The sequence below is a fragment of the Sminthopsis crassicaudata genome, chromosome 6, assembly GCF_048593235.1.
Source record: "Sminthopsis crassicaudata isolate SCR6 chromosome 6, ASM4859323v1, whole genome shotgun sequence".
Lineage (NCBI taxonomy): Eukaryota > Metazoa > Chordata > Mammalia > Dasyuromorphia > Dasyuridae > Sminthopsis > Sminthopsis crassicaudata.
In genome coordinates this window covers 252024835-252047231 of record NC_133622.1, presented here as the reverse complement: position 1 = coordinate 252047231, position 22397 = coordinate 252024835, and the positions used below count along the sequence as shown (strand labels likewise).

Below are 22397 nucleotides of genomic sequence, written 5' to 3'. Positions count from 1 at the left end.
GACCTGGTAGGGAAGTCTGAATGGGATGTCTGGGGCAGGGGGAAGGGGCTTCCTTTGTCAGTCCCCTGTCCTTGGGGGGACAGTGCTGACCCACAGCCTGCAGCAAGTTGGGGAAGGGGGTGCTGCCTTCTTCACCATCCCTCAGAGCCTCCGGTGCAGGCCCCCTGGTCCGAGGAGAGCAGGAGCTTGCTGAAGCTTTGGGCGTGGGCCGGGTGCCATTCATAGGCTGTTTCCAGCCCATTGGGCCAGGGCAGGGAGAGGTTCTTCCCGACATTCTGGGACTAGTCATGTGCTCCCGATTCCTCTTTGAGGAATGGAAAATGAATGAAAATGTACTTAGAAGCACAGACTGTGTGCCAGGGCCGGGGAGACAAATACAAAAGCAGACAGCCCTGGCACTCTCCCCTTCCATCCCGCCCTTCCCTTCTTTCTGGCTGTTACAGTTCAAGTTCTTGAGCTAGCACAAATGAACTGTACTGGTTTTCTTGCCCCGGCTCATATGGCATGTACTGTGTGCCATCTCAGTGTAAATGAGGACTAGTATTAGTGAACCCATTTTACAGATGAAGAAATGAAGAATTGATTTTCTCCTCATCAGGCCTCCATTATGCTGGGCTATGGGGCTACAAAGACAGAGGGACCGGTTTTTATCTTCAGAGCTTCTGTTTTCCTGGGGTTGGGGGCCAGGAACAAGAAAAATAAATACAAAGCACCAAGACTTGGGGGAATAGGGAAGGGCAAAGCTGGTTTTAAGCACTAAGACTTGTGGGCTAGTGATTCTGAGGAGGCCACGAGGAGGAGGAGACCGGGGAAGTAGGGTCTGGGGTCCCCCAGCAGGAGGTGGGTTTGGAATCCAATCCTCCCGCAAGGTTGGAAGCCTTCCTGCTTGGGGAACCACAGTTCTCTGGGAGTTCTTGTTCATGTTCTACTACAGACTGTCCCCAGCGGTTTCCTGCTCACCTATAAGATGGTCAGGTCCACAGGGTCAGTGCTTTGCTTCCCAACAATCTTACAAAGAGCACATGCTTGTTGGATGGATGAATGAGCAAGAGGGTTCTCAGGGTAGTAACTTCTGTTTTCCTCATTATGGACTTTTAATGTCCAGGTCGCAGCGGGAGCTCCTTGTGGCAGATCCGCCCTTCCTTGCCGCCACACTGCTTCCCGCTTTTCCATGCAGTGCTTGTCTGTCTGGAAAGCCTTTCCCAAGTAGGTTGTGTTCTTCTGTTGATGGAACACCACGTCATTGAGTTTTCTTATTCCCGATGCTTTGTTCCATGGATAGGATTTTCTGTTTGTAACCGGTACCAAAGAGTTTTGATGAATGCTGCTTTACAGTATTATTTGGAGGTCCAGAAGAGCAAGTCTCTCTGTACTCTTACTTTTGAAAATCATTTCCCTTGAGTTTATAGACCTTTTTGTTCCTTCAAATGAATTTTGTTATTATTTGGCCTAGCTTCATAAAGTATCAGCTTAGTAGTTTGATTGGTATGACACCGAATCTGTAACTAATTAGGTAATATTTATATTACGCTGGCACGGCCTAGCTATGAGCACTGAATATCTTTCCGATTAAGTTGGTCTTTCTTTCTTTAAAAATTGGTTTGTAATTGTATCTGTGTAATGCTTGGGTGTACCTTGGTAAATTGACTCAAATATTAAGCATTTTGTGGTTATTCTGAATGAGCCGTCCTTTCTGTTATTTCCTCTTAGATTTTGTTACTATATAAAAATGCCATGGCAGAAGGTTATTTTGTATCCAACACCTTTATTGAAAGTGTTGACTATAGTTTTCTGAAATTTGCAAAATAAATCATCATGTCATCAGCAAATGAGAAGAGTTGTATCTCCTTTTTTTCTGGTTACACATTTAATTTCTCCTCTTATTGGCTATCATTGGCATTTAAAAAAAAAACCAAAAAACTATCAGTTAACAGTGGGTAAAGGAGATATCCTTTCTTTATTCTATTTATTGTAAAGTTTTAAATTATGCTAGTTTGAGGTTTTAGATACTTTCTTTTTATCATGTTTATCTATGTCTTTGTAGGATTTCTAGCATGATTATGTTTTGTATTTTAGCCAAGACTTTTTTTTTCTGCATCTATTGCTATCAGGTGGTTTTGTTTCTTATATTTTTATGTGATTTTTTTCAACTATCATTGTATCACTAATATGAATTCCACATGATCATAGTGAGTAATTGCAAAAATGTTTTACTATATCATTGTGCTTAAGATAAGTCCTTCTTTATTTACTTGTGGTATTTTCGATAGGTCTCTTTGTTTTTTGTTTCTTTGGTTTAGGTATTAGAACTATAATTTGTCTATGGAAATATGCTTGGAAGGATTACACATGGTTAGCCTAGAGTGGATTGCTTGCTGTCTTAGAGAGGGGAAGAAAGGGAAAGGGGATTTGGAACACAGAGTCTTGCAGAAGTGGGTGTTGAGGACTGGCTTTGCATGTATTGGGGAACATGGAATACTGTTGAAAAATACTATATTTGTCTCAAAAGGTATTTGGTAGAATTTTCTGTTTTTATTTTGGAGAATAATTTCTGTAATATAATATTACTTGCTCTTTCTCCTGTAAATCTTTCTGGGCCAGGGCTTTTCTCTTTGGTTCTTCTCTTTTCAGACTAGGCTTGCTCCAGTTCTCTGTTTCTTGCTCTGTTCAAGATTACCTTAGATAATCTTATATTTCTTTTACATTCTCAGTCTGCCTGGGATCCCTTAGGGGTTAAATGCGGTGACCTTCCCTCAGCCTTGCTCCTGGTCACCTTCTGGGAAGCTCGGGACACTACTGACCACTCCCTTCCGCTAGATACTCTCCCTTGGCTTCTCTGGTGTTCACCTCCCTTGGTTCTTTATGACTATTTGCTGCTACTTTTTCTCCTTTGCTGGATACTACTCCTGCCCACTAACAGTGGACATCACCGAGGCTGCTCTGAGCCTCCTCTTCTCCCCTCTGGGCCCTTTCCTGGGGTGTCATCTTCAATTTTTCATTGTCTTACAAAAGACCCCCATTGTTTGGTCCTGCCAACCTCTGTTCCTACATTACCAGCTGTCTGCTGGGGATCTCCTCAAATGAAACATGTTCCAGACAACTCTTCCCCCAAACCTGCCCCTTCTCTCACCTTTCTTATTTCTGGGGACGTGCTAGCCAAGCAAGATGGGCTGGAGAAGGCAATGGCCGACCACCCCAGAGTCTTTGCCAAGAAAATCCCCAAAGGGCTGAAGAATCAGACGTGAAGACGACTGAGGGACAGGAGTGCTCCCTACGGGGCGGCGGGCCGGGCCCGTGCTGGAAGGCAGCAGCCAGGGACCAGGGGGGAGACAGGTCCTGCCCCTGGGGGTCTCTGGGTCACCCCAAGCTCTGGGCTGGGCTTGTCACCTGGGCAGGATGCAAGGAGCGAGCTTGGACAGGAGCCTGGCAGTTGCGCCTGCTTCCCTGCCTTTCCACAGACTTGCTGCCCTCTGCTGGCAGGTGCGGGCACTTTTCAGGGAGCTCCCAAACCTTCCATAGGGCCCGGGGTCCAAAGGGAGGTGCTGGCCTGGCAGTCGCCCCCAGTCAGGCCTCCCAGGTGCCGTGCTCTTCCACTGCCCTCCCTGCAAGGCTCGGCTGCTCCCCTGGAAGCCAACCTTCCCACGCCATGTGGCCATTTTGCGTCCCATTCGAGCTGAATTCAAATCACTTCGTCTCTGTCTGCCTCAGTTTCCTCATCTGCAAAATGGGGATTATTAATCCTGGCAACCCCTCCTAGGGAGTGGTGAGGATCAAGTCAGCCGTTACCTGTGAATGCTTTGCAGAAGCCCCAGAGAGACATAGGAGCTGTTGTTGGGACGAGGAGGAGGGGAGAGGGCAGCAGGACACGGACACGCGGCAGAAGCCCCTACGATAAGGGGGGAGAGGCTCAGGAGTGAGAAGAGGCAGCCCCTGCCATCCAGGATGCAGCAGGGCGCCTCTTCTCAGCAACCAGGGCTTGCTCGAGGAACCTCGATGGCTCCAGTTTGCATAGAGAGGAAGTGCCCAGGACAAGCCAGAAGTTAGGGGGCGGGGATGCCCCCGTGCTGGCTGCTGCCTTCTCCCAGGAGCCCTTCTCAGGTGCCAAGAGAGACGTGGGCAGGAGTCGCCAAGCAGGCCGAGGCAGGACTCTCGGCCCCGCAGGGCCATGTGTCACCGGCCCCACCCTCCTGAGGTGACTCAAAGCTCTGTGGGCCCCACCCACCCGGGGATGCCAGGGCAGGGTCCGTGCAAAGGAGATGACTCCGTGCCCCCCCCCCAACGCCTCCCTTCCTTCCTTCTGTCTTTTCTTTCCTCCTGTCCCAGCCAAGAGAAGCCCCAAGGTCCTGGGCAGGCCCAGACTCTGAGAGCCGGGGCCTCTCCCCCAGCCGCCCTCCCGGCTGCTTCCCACAGGCCCCACTCCCTGGCTTCCATGCTACTTCCCGCCCGGCCTGTCCTTCCCCAACCGGCAGCTCCGTGTGTAGGGCCAGCATGAGTAAGAGAAGAGGGACAAGCCGGGAATGTGCCAGTCCCGGTCCTCAGGGAGCTCCCAGCTGGACGGGGAGACGGCGTGCAGGCAGCTGTTCTGGTGCCGCCCAATCGATCGAGCCAACGTGTGGTGATCACCCTTTTGTGATGCATCATGGGCTCCTGTAGCCATTGAGACCAGGCCAGCCTCTGGAGGGACTCGTGTCCCTGAGAGGGGAAGCAGCAGCTGCAGTAGGGGAGGGGGACGGGGCCCCGATCTGCACCGAGCCTCAGTCACCTCATCTGTAAAATGGCTTGCTCCCCCCTCAGAGGGAACTTGTGCAGCCCAGAGGAGGTGACCAAGGTTAGCATTGATGGGGACAGGCAGCTCATAGCCCCATTTGGAGAGAAGATTCTGCCCAAGCCCGCCACCCTGGCCTCTGCCCAGGAGGCCCGAGAAGCATGGCTTAGCCATCGGCTCATTGGCCAGACACCACTCCCAGCTAGACCGAAGTCTTGACCAGTGCCTTTTATGGAGGAAGGGAACAAGTGCCCTCTGCGGGCCAGACATGAGACTGAGCATTGTTTGATCCAATTCAGTTATAATGGTCATCAGGAGCAGCCGTCACCCCCTTGGCCGTGCATCCCCCTAAGTGCCACTCTTTCTAGGGTGGGGCACCCAGAGGAGCCAGAAGGGGCCAGGTGAAAGGGCAGAGGCCAGGGTGCAAAGTCTATCTCTGGGGAATAAAATCCTTCACTTCCACTGCTCAGGCTAGGGCTGGACCTGGGTACTCGGCTCAGCTGGCCGGCCCAGATTTTCCCAGCATGCCCAGGGGTCTTCAGTGTCTCTATTTCCAGCAACACGGAAGCCAGACCAAAGGCACTCCGTGTGAGTTAGAGTGAGAAGAGAGCTCACTGCTTGTGACGGGCGTGTTGTTTTCATGATCATTATGATTATTTCTTTGGAGGTTGGAGTGCATGAATCTCCTTCCCGGCCTCCAGGGCAGCGAGTGCTGAGATCGGGGATCGGGCCCAGTCACCAGGGGTACCTGCTCACGTCCAGAGGAAGCGCCAGCAAAGCGAGGAGGTGGCAGGGGCTCCCTGGCCCAGTTTGGTGGCAGGCCCAAGCGAAGCTCCGCTCCAGGCTCTCCCGGGCCACCTTTTAGGGTCATAGGAATTGGTTTATTTTTAGTGCCTGGAAGATAGTTCATCGCCAGCAAAGAGCTCGGTCCTGGTGTCAAGCAGCCCGGCCCTCCTCATGGAGCAGCCAAGGGGACAAGACTTCTGGCCAGCTCTCCTTGTTAGATGTTGGGGCGGGGGGGAGAGGTAGCCTCGGCCTTCAGAGCAACAGGCAGCCTTTGCAGGTCATCTTTCGCCTTCGGCGGTGCTTGCGATTGTTGAGGGCAGCCATTGCCGCCTCCCGGAAAATAGAGGGGACGTTGTCCTGGAGCCAGGCGGAGCACTCGAGATAAGCCACTGCTCGGACTGACTTTGCCATCGTTTGGCCCTGGAGAACAGACCAGAAAACATCCTTGGCATCAGTGTCCTCCTCCCAGCATCCCCCTCCAGCATGAACCCTGACAGTCCCTGGCCTGGCCCCAAGATGGAGACTTGGACGGGACATGTCACCTGTTGGGCTTCAGTTTCCTTATTTGAAAAGAGTGAGGTCAAGCATAGGGGCTTGCCATCTGTTCTATCTCTAGGTGCCTGGATCTTTTCTCTCAAGCTTCTTGTGAGAATAGGAATTGTTTCACAACCATAGTGATCAGGAGAGAGAGAGAGAGAGAGGGAGAGGGAAAGGGAGAGGGAGGGGGAGAGGGAGAGAGAGAGGGAGGGGGAGAGAGAGAGGGAGGGGGAGAGAGAGAGAGAGAGAGAGAGAGAGAGAGAGAGAGAGAGAGAGAGAGAGAGAGAGAGAGGGAGGGGGAGAGAGAGAGAGAGAGAGAGAGAGAGAGAGAGGGAGAGAGAGAGAGGAGAGAGAGAGAGAGAGAGAGAGAGAGGAGAGAGAGAGAGAGAGAGAGAGAGGAGAGAGAGAGGGAGAGAGAGAGAAGGGGAGGGGAGGGGAGGGGAGGGGAGGGGAGGGGAGGGCAGGGGAGGGAGACAGAGACACACAGAGAGAGAGGGAGAGAGAGAGACAGAGAGAGAGAGAGAGAGAGAGAGAGAGAGAAGGGGAGGGGAGGGGGAGGGGAGGGCAGGGGAGGGAGACAGAGACACACAGAGAGAGAGGGAGAGAGAGAGACAGAGAGAGAGAGAGAGAGAGAGAGAGAGAGAGAGAGAGAGAGAGAGAGAGAGAGAGGAGAGAGACGCAACACACACGCCTTATCCCGCTTCAAACTTCTGAGATTCAGAGTTGGAAGAAGCCGTCCTCAGCCTGTCCCCTGCTGCTGCAGAGCCTCTCATCCTTTCCCATCAGGCTCCCCTCAAGCCTCCAAAACCATCCTTCACGAGTGAGAACTCTCCTGTACTCGTGACTTCCCTGGTTACTTAGAGCCTGGACATTTGCACACCTCAGGAACCCGTCAGGTGTTCCCAATCCTCCAAAGACCTTTATCGCTCCTGCTTGTTCCCTCAAGCTGTCCCCATCCTATGTCTCTCTTCCTTTTTACTGTCAAATTCCTAGAAAGCGTCATCTACATTCAGGGTCTCCCCTGCCTCATGGCTCAAGTCGCTCTCTCCAAGGTTTCTTAGCATTAAACCTGGTAGTTCTTCTTGGTCTCTCCCTTCTCAAATTATCTCGCCCTTCCTTGCCTGTGTCCACATAGGATACGTGTCTTCCTACCAGCTCCCTCCTTGCTGCCTTCCCCTAATCCCATCTTCAGAGAGAGTTTCCTTTCCACCCCATTCTTCACACAAGACTTGACACATAGGAGGTAGTAAACTTGTGTTAAACTGCTCCCACAGTGGGAAAGTGCTGGCCTGGGAGCCAGAAGATCCCAGCTTTGTTAGGAAAACCAGGGGATGGGTCCATGACCCTGAGCCTTAGAAAGTCGGAGGAGGAGGGGCAGAACATGGAGTGGGGAGGGGGGGGTGGAGCAGGGACCAGGAGCGGGGGCGCTGGAGAAAGAGGGCCGCTCCCTCAGCTAGCTGAGCTGGAACGTAGACCGCATTAATGGTATAATGGGAAATCCAGCTAGGAGGCTGACAGGGAGCCAGGAGCCAGGAGCCAGGTCTGGGGCCTCCAGCGCACGTGGCTTTTACCGCTTTAGGGCACTCGCCCCTTATTTCTTGGTAGTTTTTAGTGAAGGGGCCCTCCCCCAGCAGCCCTCACAGACTTTGGATTGAGGTGACCCCAGAGTCTCCCACAGTGTGCGTGTGTGCGTGTGTGTGTGTGCGTGTGTGTGTGTGTGCGTGTGCGTGTGTGTGCGTGTGTGTGTGTGTGCGTGTGCGTGTGTGTGCGTGTGTGTGTGTCTTTGGGGGGAGGGCAGGGGAATGGCAGTTATGTTGCTAGACTCATTGACATCTAGGAAATTATTCTAGAGAGACTCTTTTTGGCCCCGTAGGGGGGTGGGAGACAGCTGACCCCCTCACCCCACTCAGAGCTTGCCCTCTGCCTCTGGGCCTTCTCAATGCAGCTGTCCCACCCCAGAGACCTCTGGGGATTAGTGGAGGGGATGGGGTCCTTCTCTTTCTCCTGAATGTAAGTGCCTGAGGTGCTGCAGTCACAGAATGGAAGAGGGCTTCTTGGGAAACATCGGCCCCCTAGAGGCAGAGCCCACAAAGGGGCCTCCAGCGTCCCCCGGAAGCTCTCTGGGGGTGGAGAGCTCACTACCTCACAAAAGGGCGAGGGCAGGCGGGAGGCCGATACCTTCTGGTAGGTGATGGGTTCCTGGCGGTCCTGCCGTAGTTTTTTCAGCAGTACTTTGTCCTTCCGCAGGTCAGTCTTGCAGCCCACCAAGATGATTGGTACCCCTGGGCAAAAGTGTGTCACCTCTGGGTACCACTGTCGGGACAGAGAAGGGAGACCGTGAGTCAGGCCTAGCAGCCTCCAGAGGAGCAGGGAAGCTTGACCAAATAGGCCAGCCTCAGTCTTCTCACCTGTAAAATGAGACAATGCTAGCACTAAGCTCCCAGGACTGTTGCAGAACCCCAGGGCAAACCTTAAGGCCCTAGAGAATGGCCAGCTGGAGATGCTAGCTACCACTGTGACCTGGGCTCATGGTCCACAGCCTGCGGGAGCCATTTCTCCAGGAGCGGGGATGGGCTGCCCTGCACTGGCCACACTCTCCCACGTGTGCCCAGCAGCAAGGAAGCTCGGCCCAGGAGGCTTACCCAGACCCGGGCTCTTCGAGCTGTGCTGTGTGTAGTGCTAGCATTGGGTTCTCTCTGTCTCTGTCTCTCTCTCTCTCTGTGTCTGTCTCTGTCTCTGTCTCTCTCTCTCTCTCTCTCTCTCTCTCTCTCTCTGTCTCTCTCTCTCTCTCTCTCTCTCTCTCTCTCTCTCTCTGTCTTTGTGTCTCAGTCTGTCTCTGTGCCTCTGTTTCTTTCTCTCTGTCTCTGTCTCTCTCTCTGTCTCTCTCTCTCTCTGTGTCTCTGTCTCTGTCTCTTTCTCTCTCTGTCTCTCTCTCTGTCTCTCTCTCTCTCTGTCTCTCTCTCTCTCTCTCTCTCTCTCTCTCTCTCTCTCTCTCTCTGTGCCTGTTTCTTTCTCTCTGTCTCTGTCTCTGAGTTGGGTTAAGTGGGGTTAAGTGACTTGCCCAGGGTCTTACAACTAGTACACCAAGTGTCTGAGGTCATATTCGCACTCCAGTCCTCTCAACTCCAGGCCCCGTGCTCTATCCGCTGCACCGCCCAGCTGCCCCTGAGCATTGTATCCGATCTTATGAGCGGTCTTGGTCCTTGAGGCCCAGAGGAGTCGGTGACGCAGTGGGAGCTGGTTCCCAGATGGCAGAGCTGGGGCGGGCCATTCCCACCGCCCTTCCTGCCTGGGGCTGCCGGGAGCTGCAGGGTTAAGGCAGGTTTGGCTTGGACTCGGAGAGATTCGTGGGTTTTAGAGATGGGCAGGACCGTTGTGGGGACTTGGCCAGGGTCCCACAGGCTAAGTCACCAAATCAGAATTCGAATCCAGTCCCTCTAACTCTCCTTTCCTACGCGGGACGGGGAATGCTGGACCTGGGGGTGGGGGCATCCCCCCTGCACCCCGGTACACTGACCTTGGAAAGGATGTTGTCGTAGCTGTTGGGGCTCATGACATCATAGCACATGAGAACCACCTGGGCATCGGCGTAGGACAGTGGGCGGAGGCGGTCATAGTCTTCCTGTCCTGCAAGTGGTGGGTACAAAAGAGCAGTGATTGTCCGGCGCGCCCCAGAGATGCGCAGGGAGGGCGTCCCCCTGTGAGAGGCCGCCGGGAAGTGTCTCTTCCTGGCGGGGGGGGGGGGGGACGGCACAGGGTGCGACCTCTCTTGCCCCTCGAGGCTCCTAGGGGCTCAGAGTTAACACCTTGGAGGGCCAGCACCTCTCTGCTGCCCCTTCGTTTATTTTCCTTAAATTATTGTTTCCTGCTAACGGCACCAAAACAATTCAACACAAATTTCTGGCGATTGATGTTTTTAAACCGATGCTGAAAATGTAAAGTGTCTCTGGCAGCTCCTGGGCCCCCCTCCCCGGCCCTTCCATTTTGGCTCCGGCTGCTCCTCTCGGGGCTCGGAGAAGCGTTTCTGCTTTGAGAGATCTGCAGGCGCCGCGTCTGCGTTCGGGCTTCCTCGGCCTGGGTATTGATGGCGTCCTCGCTGGCGGCTCGTCGCCGAGTGTGCTTAGCAACAGGAGAAGGGCCAGAGGAGAACGGACTCGCAGGCTGCCGGAGCTGGGAGGGCTGCGGAATCCCAGAGGGAGGAGGACCCTTGGAACAGAACACAAAATGGCGGCTCTCTGCAGCCCCGTTAGCACATTGCTGCTGGCTTAGGGAGGGGAGAAGGAGGAGAGCCAGGGAAAGAGTCCCCAGCTCGGAACTTAAAACAACGAACGGCCAAATAGCTTTGCTATGGAATTGGAAAAAAAGGAAATTAGAAAAAGAAATGGAGGCTTTTAATTGTTTGTGGCCTGAAGCTCCTGGGCTGACGAGGCCCGTGGGCCCTTCTCGCTTTTAAATGCAAAGAATATTACACATGAAATTGCCCCCAACCCCAGCAAACCCCTCTTCTGAAAAACCTGGATCAGAGAGAGCTTTGGCCTACACGTACGTAGTCAGGAGGACGTGAGGTCAAACGTGGCTTCATAGTAGCTGAAAAGTCTGTCTCCCCCCAAAAACTCCCCAACAAACAATCAGAAGGAAATGAGCTGTCTGTAAAGTGTTCTAGATGGACGGCTGCTGTCACAGACCCCGGCTTAAGGGTTCCTGAGCGCAGAATTTAGAGTCTCCGGACTAGGAGCGACTCTAGGACACGGAATGTCACCTCTTTACATGAAAAAATAAAATACTATGAAAAAACCAGGGAATGACCGAGTTGGGAGGGAGGGAGGGAGGGAGGTTAGAACAGAGCTAACGTCAGAGCTGGATTTTTATCGTTAGTCATTTTTCATTCATGTCTGTGACCCTGGGCAAGTCACTTAACCCCAATTGTCTCAGAAAAAAAAATCCCAAATGGAGTCACGGACTCAGACATGAAATGATGAAAGCCCCTGTCACAGCTAGGCAGCGTCAAGTGTCCGAGGCCAGATTTGAGCGCAGGCCCTCCTGACTTCACGCGCCACCCCGCTGCCCCTGGGATTTTCTTGGAGGGGGTTGCCATTACCTCCTCTAGCTCATTTTATAAATGGGGAAACTGAGGCAGCAAAGTGACTTGCCCAGGGTCACATGGTCAGTACCTGAGGCAGGATTTGGGTCTCTGATTCCAGTTCCAGGCACTCTATCCCCCGGGGCGCCTGTCAGACTGGGGAGGGCCATTTTCAGAAGAAGTGAAGGCCTTGAAGGGGTTACAGGGCTGTGGTCACTTCCGAGCTCGGCCCCCAGAATTCCCGCTTCCTCCCTCGGGGCGCCGGTCTAGTTGGAACGCTGCCCCCCCCCCCCCCCCCCGCACAGAGCACAGCCCAGAAACCTAAGAGTGAAGGGGCTCGGGGGTGTCTCCCTTTCCTCATTGCTCTGGGGGGGCTCCCAGGAGGGAGGATTAGCAGTGATGAGCGAGCCCCACGGACGGGGAGCATGTGGGGAGCACCCGGCCCAAGACAGGGCCCACCAGGACCCCCCGGGACGTGCCGCCCCACTCACCCGAGGGAAATCCCCTGGGCAAGGTCTGGCTGCCGGGGGTCCTGGCAGGAGCCCCACAGCCCTGCCCAGGCCGGTGAGCCGTGAAGGAGACCGGCCTTCCCGTGCCTGCCTTGGGCTCATGGGGCAGAGCTGCAGGTGGGCACAGAGAAGGCCCCTCTGAAAACAGGCTCTTGTGGGGGGCAGCAGGAGGGCTGAGGTGCCAACGTGGGGAGAGCTCAGTGACCTGTGCCCTCTGGCACTCTTTCCAGTCGGCCTCGGTCCAAGTGTCTCTGTGCCCACTGCTCTGGGACCAGACCCACGTCTGGGGCACGGTTAGGACAGGGTCGAGCCCTCTCTTCTCCTCCCTTCCCAGCTTTGGCCTGTGTCCTTGAGGCCCCGGCCCCTGGGCAGGCAGAGGAAGGTGAGGGGTCAGGGCTTCCGTCCGTCTCCTGCCGCCCCCCCCCACGCAAGCTTACCTGCGGTGTCCCAGAGGAAGAGATTCACGGGTTTGCCCTCCAGCTGTAGGACCAGGGAGTACCGCTCAAACACAGTGGGCACGTAGGACTGAGGGGGAAGAGAAAAGGCATTTATTACATGGAGGCCCCCAGGAGTCCCACATGCCCTAGGCATCATGCCAGGCTCTGGGGGGACGAGGAAGGTAAAAGAAGGCCCGGCCCTCAAGGAGCTTCCAGTCGGAGGGGGGACACCAGCAATGGGAGGTCCCTCTGTGGAGGGGGAGCCCAGCAGGAGGGGAGTTGGGGGCGTGGGGGGGGGGATGTGGGCCGCTGCCAGGCCAGTAGAAGCTGTGGACGGACGGGGGCTGGGAAGAGAAGGGACGAAGGAGGGGGAGCTTCCCCGTCTCCCAGATGAGCTTTGGCCAGGTGGGTTGGTCCGGGTCCTCAGAGGCGAAAAGCTTGGGGACTCTCTGGACACTGAGAAGCCAAGCGACCCTTTTGCCCACAAATGGAAACTTGTCTCTCTGTGGGGAGCCGGAGCACTGAGATGAGGGGCCAGAGCCTGGCTGCAGAGGCTCCTGGGAGCCCCCTCTCCGCAGCCCGGGCCCCTGCCCTCCTCCTCCGGCTGAGGGCACGGTCAGGCCGGGCAGATCTGCCGGGAAGGCCAGGAGCCGCCCAGCTGTGGCTGGGCCCGGGAGTGACTCAGAAGGGCACGCGGGGCCTCTGAGTCAGCAGGGATTGGGCTCAGGGAGCGGAGGGAGGCGAAGGGCATGGGACAGGCTGCGAGACAGTCCACCTGGGGGAGGCCAAGGGTCGGGGGGTGGGGGAGGGAGCCAGGCTTCCTCGTAGCCCTTCTCTGCCCCCGGTCCATCGCAGCGAGTCTTAAGTACCCACTGTGTGCCCGGCACCGTGCTGAGAGCCAGGGGCAGAAAGACCGAAGGGAAGTGCCCCGGAGGAGCCTGGCACGGGCCCCAAGCATCCCTGCACCCTCCCTGGGACCTCAGAGGGGGGTGCTCACTGATTGTCCCCCTGGGGTAGAGCCCAACCCGGCCCCCAAGAGCTCTGCCCTGCCCAGAGCCCGGGGTTGTGCCTTCCCAAGGGGGAGAGGAAGGAGGATGCCCATCTCTGCGAGGGAGGGGGAGGGCTTGGAGTTGTCACAACCGTGTGACCTTGGACGAGTCCTTTCACCTGCCTGGACCTGTTTCTTCACCTGTAAAGTAGGGCCGGCCCTGCACTAGCGGCCTCGGCCGTCAGCCTCAACATTGAGTTGGAGTGAAGCCCGACACTCCATCCTGGTCTCCCCCGACCCCCAGGCCGGCCCCTCTGCTAGCTCTGGGCCGGCCAGATTTGGGGTGCTGCACCCCCATTCATGCAGAATCTTTGGGGGGCTGGGAGGGCCTCCGCTTCCTGGCCTGGCTGCTCTCCTCCCCAGGTGCTGCCCTGATGAGCTGGAGGGCACAGAGGATGGGGGGCTCGCATCCCCCCACGGAGGTTAGTCAAGAGAGCCACGTGGCAGCAAGCCCAGGCGGGGGGAGGAGTGTTACATCGCCAGGTGGGGGGGAGGGGCGGGGGGTGGGTGGAACCTGCATTTGTGACCTGGGGACGGTCTGGATAAAGGCCTGGAGGCCGGAACGGAGCCTCCTGTGCCGCAGTGCCTCCAGGCCCCCCTCCGTCTGATGGGAGAATGCCGGGAGGAGGAGGAGGGCAGTGCGGGCCAGCGGGAAGCCCCACTGCTCTGTGCCATAGGCCAGTCCATCACCTCTGTGGGCCTCATCTGTACAATGGGGTGATTGGCTTAGAAGGCCTTTCAGCGCAAAACCTTATGACCTCATTGAAGAGGTGGCGGCCGTGGGTCCTGGTGCACATCCCAGCGTCCCCAGTGTGGATTTGGGGGCTTAATAGTCTGCCCAAAGGGAAGCCTTGCTGGGAGGCGCGGGGGGCGTTTAGGGGCGACCGCGCAGGGGGGAGTGCCCGTGAAACAAACGGGGAATGGGGCGGAGCCGCTTGGGGGGTCTCGGGGCGTCGGCGCCGTGGTCCTGTAGCCGAGGAGCCCCCTTCTCTGGCTTTTCTCTGCCCCCCTCCCTCACTTGCTTTCTAAGCACCTTCCCTCGCTGTGGCTCCAGAGGAGGGGCCAGGCTGCGCTAGGGAGGGACTCTGCTCACCGGGAGATCCCTGTCTCCTCCCAGGGTGCCTCGGGTCCCCACTTGTGCTCAGGATGCCCGCTCCCCTCCCCCCGGGGGAGTCCCAGGGGAAGCAGAGGAAAAGCCCCCTGGGCGGGGGGGCCAGGCCAGAGAGATGGCGTTTCCCCTTGGGCCGGGGGCTCCTGCGCCCCCTCTCTGGCAGAGCGGCCCCCGGGGCTCCCCCCCATCAGGGGCTCGGCAGAAGCTGGAGGGGGGGCTTGTGGCAGCCAAGGGGACGAATGACCCAGAAGACCTTTGGTTGCTAAAGGGGAGCCGCTCCGCCCAGAGATGGGGAGGCGGGAGCCCCCAGCCCAACAGCCCCCAAGCAGCAGCTTGGAGAGCGGCACCGTGGGCTCTCCATCCTCCCATGTTTCCCTATCTGCTCAGCGGGGACAATCGCGCTTGCCTGAAATGATCCAGGGAAACCTTTGAACTTGGAGCCGTCATTCCTGGGAGGGGGACGGGATTCTCGCTGAATTCCAAGGCTGGGGGAGGGGCGGGGAGACCCAGAAAAAGCCCTTCCTGTGAGCCAGGGGCGTCTGGGAGGGAGCTCCCAAGAGGCCGCAAGGGGCCGGGGAGGGGAAGTGTCTCCGGGCTGAGCCTTTCCCGGCAAGCCCTGAGCGTGCCCCCGCGGGGGCTGGGCCCCCTCACCTGCGGAAGCCTGGGAAGGGCCTTTCCCCTGAGGGAGGGGGTGGCAGACAGGGGAGGGGACCTAGCGAGGGAGGGAGGCCAGGACTCACCTCCGGGAACTTGCCCTCGGCGAAGACCATCAGCAGAGACGTCTTGCCACACCCCCCGTCTCCCACCAGGACCACCTTGACGGAGGGGGCGGCCGGGTCCGAAGGCCGGGCCGCCGGGTCCCCTTGCATGCCGCCGTCAGCGGGCGCCGTGGTGCCCGGCGGGCATCTCTCTGGGAGGGGTGGCAGCGGCCGAGCGGGCGCCCTCTTCCTCGCTGGGGACCGCCCTCCTGGGCCGGGAGGCCGGGAGTCGGTGCGGGGCCAGGCCCGGCCCCTCTGCTGACGTGCGGAAGGCCGCAGGTGTGTGAGCTCAGGAATGTGGAAGGGGCGGGCACCGCCCGGAGGCCGCCGCGGAGCTGGGCCGGGCCCCAGGAGGCACCGGGCTCGGCGGCAGGGCTCGGACCCGCGAACGCCGAGACCCCGGGCAGCGACGTGGCGGCCGCAGGGACGGCCGGGGGGGCGTCGGGGGCACGGGGCGGGCTTCTCATCCTGCCCTCCTAGGCTCGTTGTAGGGCGGGGGGATCGCGGGCATTCACCCGGGCTCACATGGGATCTGGGAGATGTGGGAGAGCCTGCCCTGTGCCCACCACGCCCTCCCCCACCCCGGGCAGTCCCGTCCAGCTGGGGCCAGCGGCCACCCTCGTGGGCTCCGGGAGTGGGCCGCTCCTGCCCCGCTCAGCCCGACCGGGGACCCCCGCCAAGGTGACTCGCTGCCCCCTCGGAGGCCCCGCTTCCCAAAGGGCCTTTAGCTCCGCTGTGGGAACGCCAGGGAGAGTCCTCGACCTCGGGTTTACACGTTTCTGGAGACGCGCACACACACACACTCACAGACACACACACACACACGGACACACACACACACACTCACGGACACACACATGGACACACACTCACGGACACACACACACACTCACAGACACACACGCGGACACACACACACACACACGGACACACACACGGACACACACTCACGGACACACACACACGCACACACACGGACACACACGCACACACTCACGGACACACACATGGACACACACTCACGGACACACACACACACTCACAGACACACACGCGGACACACACACGCACGGACACACACACGCACACACACGGACACACGGACACACACACGCACACACACACACACACACTCACGGACACACACACGGACACACGGACACACACATGGACACACACACACGGACACACACACACGGACACTCACACACACACGGACACGCACGGACACACACACGCACACTCACGGACACACACATGGACACACACTCACGGACACACACACACGCACACGCACGGACACACACGCACACACTCACGGACACACACATGGACACACACACATGGACACACACTCACGGACACACACACACGCACACGCACGGACACACACGCACACACTCACGGACACACACATGGACACACACTCACGGACACACACACACACTCACAGACACACACGCGGACACACACACGCACGGACACACACACGCACACACACGGACACACGGACACACACACGGACACACACACGCACACACACACACACACTCACGGACACACACACGGACACACGGACACACACATGGACACACACACACGGACACACACACACGGACACTCACACACACACGGACACGCACGGACACACACACGCACACTCACGGACACACACACACACGCACACACACGCACACACACACACTCACGGACGCACACACACACGCACACACACGGACACACACGGACGCACACACTCACAGACACTCACGGACACACACGGACACACACTCACGGACACACACGCACACACACGGACACACACTCACGGACACACACACGCACACACACACTCACGGACGCACACACACACGCACACACACACACACACACGCACACACACGGACACACACGGACGCACACACTCACGGACACACACGGACACACACTCACGGACACACACACGCACACACACGGACACACACGCACACACACACACTCACGGACGCACACACACACACTCACGGACACACACACACACGCACACACACACACTCACGGACGCACACACACACGCACACACACGCACACACACGGACACACACGGACGCACACACTCACAGACACTCACGGACACACACGGACACACACTCACGGACACACACACGCACACACACACGGACACACACACGCACGCACACACACACAGACACACACACAGACACTCACACACGGACACACACACACACGGACACACACACACACACACACGGACACACACACACGGACACACACACACGGACACACACTCACACACGGACACTCACGGACACACACACGCACACACACGCACACACATTTCCAGGAACCGAACCCTCCCTTGCATGAAAGGAACCAGGCAAGCAGCAATAGCGGGCTCCCCGGGCCGAGCCCTCAGCGGCGCCGGCCCGGCCTCCTTGGCCCAGAGGAGGCTCGGGCTGGGGGCTGGGGCCGGGCAGCGGGCAGCTCCTCCCAGGGCGGCTCGCCGCCTCCTCCGGACCAGGGCCCGGGGTCTCTCAGGAAGCCTGGCCCACTGGGACCCCGCTGTACCGGCCAGGCCGGCTCCGCCCACTGCGCCTCCCTGCCTCTGATTTATCTGTTGGTTCATCTTCCTCTGCCATTCACTTTTAGCCAAAGTCACGTCTGAAGCGCTTCTCCCCCCACCCCGGGTCGGGCCACTCCCTTCTCTGCCGGGGGGCCGGGCCTGGGTCCGTGTGCCGGAGATAGAACCGGAAACAGTGACAGAGCCCCCGGTCCCAGGGAGCCGAGGTCGGGGGGCGGCGCGGACCGGAGGGGAATTAAGGGGGCGTCAGGAAAGGGACAGGATTCCCGGCAGGGGGCACGGCCAGGACAAATGCCCGGTGTCAGGAGCTGGTCCAGAGGACCCAACAATGTGCGGGCAGGGGCAAGGCCAGGGAAGCTGGAGAATGGGGGGAAGGCTGCCGGTGGCCACCCTGGTACCGCTGGCCGTGAGGGGCAGCGGAGGAGGAGCGGAGGGGGCCGGGCGGGGACATCCGAGCCCTACAGACCACGGGATTCCTGACTGGGAGGGGAGTGTCGCCCATGGGGCGGGGCCAGCCCAAGCCGGGCCTTGAGCGCAGGCGTGCCCGGCTCGCCCCGAAACCGCCACCTCTGCCCGGTGCAGCCTTGAGAGAGTCATTAGTCACTCCCGAGCCCGCTCGGGCACCGGCCCGCCCTCACTGGCTAAGCGCTTGCCGAGGCTGCCCGGCCGGTCCCTGGCACACGCCTGGGGATGACCCGGACTCGGCCTGTTGTGGATGGCCGCCGCAGGCGAGGGCCGGGGGCTCCTCCCGGGGAGGGAGGCTCAGGGGCAGCCCGGGGGAGGGGCTGCAGGAAGGAGGCCCGGAGTTTGGTCTTGGAAGTCCCTCCGCCCTCCAAAAAGGAAGTTTCCGGCAGAGACCCGTCCTCAGCCACAGCATCCCTCCGGGGCCTTTCATGGCCTAAGTCAGCGGAGCCGGCCCTCCGTGCTCAGCGCCCAGTGAGGCCAGTCTGAGGGGGGGCGGAGCCCCAAGCCCTCAGCCCCTCCCAGCACCCTCTCCCAGCCCGGGGCTTGGGGTCCGCAAACGTTCGACTCGCCTTCCTGTTTCACGGGCCCGTGCGGTGGGGCCCGAGGGGGGGTTGGAGGAGTCCCGGCCGGAGACGCTTTGATGCGTCTGTTAGGCGCCTACTGCATGCGGGCATCAAGCTGGGGGGGGGGACCACCAGGTCTTAGTGAAGAGACGGCGCAGGACCCGAAAGCCTCGAGCTCCGATGCAGCCCCAGACACTTCCTGGCTGGGTGACCCGGAAAAGCGTGGAGCTCTCCTCACGTGCCTCAGTTTCCCCATCTGGAACATGGGGAGGTTAATGGACACATTTCCAAAGTGCTTAGCATGTGCCTGGTGTATACGGTAGGCACTTGACAAATGTCTGAGGTCAAGTAAGAACCGGAAGACAGCGCACGGATGTAAAGAGCTGCTTCCGGCCATCCCGAGAGCTGCCACGCTCAGTACCAGCTCCCAGCCTCGGTACCAGCTCCCGGACTCTCGGTACCAGCTCCCGGACTCTCGGTACCAGCTCCCGGACTCTCGGTATCAGCTCCCTGACCCTCGGTACCAGCTCCCGGACCCTCGGTACCAGCTCCCGGACCCTCGGTACCAGCTCCCAGCCTCGGTACCAGCTCCCAGCCTCGGTACCAGCTCCCGGACCCTCGGTACCAGCTCCCGGACCCTCGGTACCAGCTCCCAGTCTCGGTACCAGCTCCCGGACTCTCGGTACCAGCTCCCGGACCCTCGGTACCAGCTCCCGGACTCTCGGTACCAGCTCCCGGACCCTCGGTACCAGCTCCCGGACCCTCGGTACCAGCTCCCGGACTCTCGGTACCAGCTCCCAGCCTCAGTACCAGCTCCCAGACTCTCGGTACCAGCTCCCGGACCCTCGGTACCAGCTCCCAGACTCTCGGTACCAGCTCCCGGACTCTCGGTACCAGCTCCCAGCCTCAGTACCAGCTCCTGGACTCTCGGTACCAGCTCCCGGACCCTCGGTACCAGCTCTCAGCCTCAGTACCAGCTCCTGGACTCTCGGTACCAGCTCCTGGACTCTTGGTACCAGCTCCCGGACTCTCGGTACCAGCTCCCGGACTCTCGGTACCAGCTCCCGGACTCTCAGTACCAGCTCCCGGACTCTCGGTACCAGCTCCCGGACTCTCAGTACCAGCTCCCAGCCTCAGTACCAGCTCCCGGACTCTCGGTACCAGCTCCCGGACCCTCGGTACCAGCTCTCAGCCTCAGTACCAGCTCCTGGACTCTCGGTACCAGCTCCTGGACTCTTGGTACCAGCTCCCGGACTCTCGGTACCAGCTCCCGGACTCTCGGTACCAGCTCCCGGACTCTCGGTACCAGCTCCCGGACTCTCTTTTGGTCCATCCCAAAGCCTGGCGACAGTAGCAGCGAACATTTTGGGGGCACCGTAGGCCTGCGGCACAAGCCTCCGCTTGCATCTCTCGCGCTGTCCCCCCTCCCCGCCCCGTCCCCTCCAGAACTTGGCTCTCTGTTCCCTCCCTCTCATTTTCCATCCTCCCTGGGATCAGGGTTCGAGGGTCGCCACGCCCAATGGCAGAGCAGAGTCAAAATAAAGTTTCATCAGAAAACAAATGTTCGGGAAGAAAATGGCCTGTGGGGGCTCGAGGACATCCTCGAAGGCCTCCTCGATGGTAGCTGGCCCCGGGCTGAGCCCGAGGGGAGATGGGGGGGGCGCTGCTGTCATCGCTGTGGAGTCGTGTCTAACACTCTGGGGCTTCATTTGGGGGTTTTCTTGGCAAAGACCCTGGCGGGCTCTGCCGTTCCCTTCTCCAGCTCATTTTTACAGGCGAGGAAACGGAGGCAGCCGGGGCTGGTTGACTTGCCCAGGGTCCCACAGCCAGGAAGTGCCAAGTGTCCGAGACTAGATTTGAGCTCCGGTCCTCCTGACTCCAGGGCTCCATCACCGCGCCCCCAGCCGCCCCAAACCTAGGAATTCTTTAGCGAGGTCACCCGTTTCCGCCAGCTGCGGCTCCCAAATGGGCAGTTCTCCCTGCGGCACTTCCGGGCCTGAGAGGGTTGGAGCCCTCCTGGCTTCTCCGCCTGCATCCCCCGGGGCCCTCATTTCCCCGAATCTCCCACCGGCGGCTGCTATGGGGAGTGGTCAGGGAGCCTCCCCCCTGGGGTGTTTTGGGGGACAGAACAAGGTGGGAGGGCCGAGCCTCTAACGGAGGCTCCTCTGGCATGAGAGACGGCGCTCACCACGTTGCTTCTGCTGGCTCTGACCTCTCTGATCCCGCATCCCCGACGCTGCCTGGGGGAGCCTCCGTTACACATCTGCTGCCGGCGGGAGGTGGGGTTCGCCCCTCACCACCCTCCTGCCCACTCAGCCTCCAAAGCCCAGCTCGGAGGTTATCATTCTCCTATTTGGGACCGTCCAGGGCTGCCTGTGCCCCACATCATCCAGTACAGAATCCTCCACTGAAAGCCCTTTACCCCCCGCCCGTTGCTCCGCCCTGAGAGCTCCCCTCTCTCAGCCATGGGCCTCCCTGCCCCTCCTCCCCACTCAGGCCTGGAAGGACCCCATCACTCGGACGCCTCCGGCTCCCTGCTCGGAGAAGCTTTCTGGGCTCCCTGACTGGGGTGTCCCGGGCACCTCTGCCAGTTAAGGCAGCATTCAGCCTGCGCCCGTCTGCTCTTCCCTGTTAGGTTGGGAGGTCCCTGAGGGCAGAGTCTTTGGCCACTTTTTGTGCGCCTGGCACTTAGCAGGGTGCCCGACGTGCAGCGAGCTTTTAGCCAATGGTTGGTTCACTGAGCCCCTGACCTTGGAGCAGGAAGAAATCCCTTCCCTTGGGTCTCCTCCTCGGGATGCCCCTGTTGGCTGGAGGCTCTGAAAGGCTCCTTCTGCTTGTGCTTCTTCCCTCCGCCTTTGCGACCTCCATCCCCTTACGAAGGCCACGAGAACCTCCTGGCCAAGTTCAGTCTGCGGCCCCCAGGACCCCCCGGGGCAGATGCACAGACTCCCCCAGGGGTTTGTTTTTTTCCAGCTGCTTTATTTTCTGTTAGGGGAAGTCGGGTCACTGATACTTCAGCACATTTGTTACACATATTTGTTACGGTTCATGCACTTGACAAAAATAACAACAACAGGGGTAAAACTCTGCTCTTCGGAACAGGGAGGAGATGCTGCTCCCTCCTGCCCAGCCTGGTGAAACGTTAGGGGAACACGTCAGCCCTCAAATCTCCGAGGGGCTGCGAGGCTGCGGGACCGCGGCATCGGGAAGGGGAGGCTCCGGGGCCTAGGGTGGAGAGCCATGAAACGGGGGAATGGAGACTCTCGGCCTCCCGCGGAGGTGACCGGCCCAGGGATGACCAGCTCTCGTTGCCAGGAAGTGCTTCCTTAGTGCCCCGGCTGCAGGGGGGCCGAGGCCACAAGGACCGCTCTCCCGGGCACCTCATCGGAGGGCGGCCGACACCAGTTGGAGTCCTTCAGTAGCGAAAGAGCTTAGCACCGAGTTACCAAGAAGTAGTTGTTAAAAGAAGGACCGGTCAGCCGGCTGGGGCGCGTGCCTCCCTCCCCTGCCCTCCCCGCCCACCTCCTTTCCTAGCCCAGGAATGATCTCGATAAAGTCGCTCTGTCTGGGGCAATGGGGGAATCTCTTCAGGCCCGGACTTCGCCACTCTCTTGATCTCTCCCTTCGGGCCTCAGTCCCTCTCTCTAAGCCCCTTTTCTCATCTGCAACGTGAACATGACCCCCCAGGTCAAGTGATAGATTATAAAACATCCCAACACACGAGCGAGCAAAAGCC

The 22397-nt window shown here is 58.9% G+C and overlaps 1 protein-coding gene across 1 annotated transcript; it reads right to left on the bottom strand.

Annotated features, from left to right (window-relative positions):
* Positions 1–2589: 2589 nt before the first annotated feature.
* On the bottom strand, positions 2590–15264 carry RHOD (ras homolog family member D). Its single transcript, XM_074273124.1, has 5 exons — positions 15014–15264; positions 12115–12202; positions 9606–9715; positions 8267–8401; positions 2590–5971 (listed from the first exon to the last, which is right to left on the bottom strand). The coding sequence occupies exons 1-5, from the start codon at positions 15140–15142 to the stop codon at positions 5804–5806; spliced, it is 630 nt and encodes a 209-aa protein (XP_074129225.1). The 5' UTR covers positions 15143–15264; the 3' UTR covers positions 2590–5803.
* Positions 15265–22397: the final 7133 nt, after the last annotated feature.

What these genes read in the sequence shown, in the direction of transcription:
- RHOD (XM_074273124.1), bottom strand. Translation starts at nt 15,142, where the DNA reads ATGCAAGGGGACCCGGCGGCCCGGCCTTCGGACCCGGCCGCCCCCTCC. An exon ending in CCGAGGGCAAGTTCCCGGAG is followed by an intron (nt 12,203 to 15,013) that starts GTGAGTCCTGGC and finishes CTTCCCCCTCAG; the next exon opens with TCCTACGTGCCCACTGTGTT. An exon ending in AACCCATCACCTACCAGAAG is followed by an intron (nt 5,972 to 8,266) that starts GTATCGGCCTCC and finishes TCTGTTCTCCAG; the next exon opens with GGCCAAACGATGGCAAAGTC.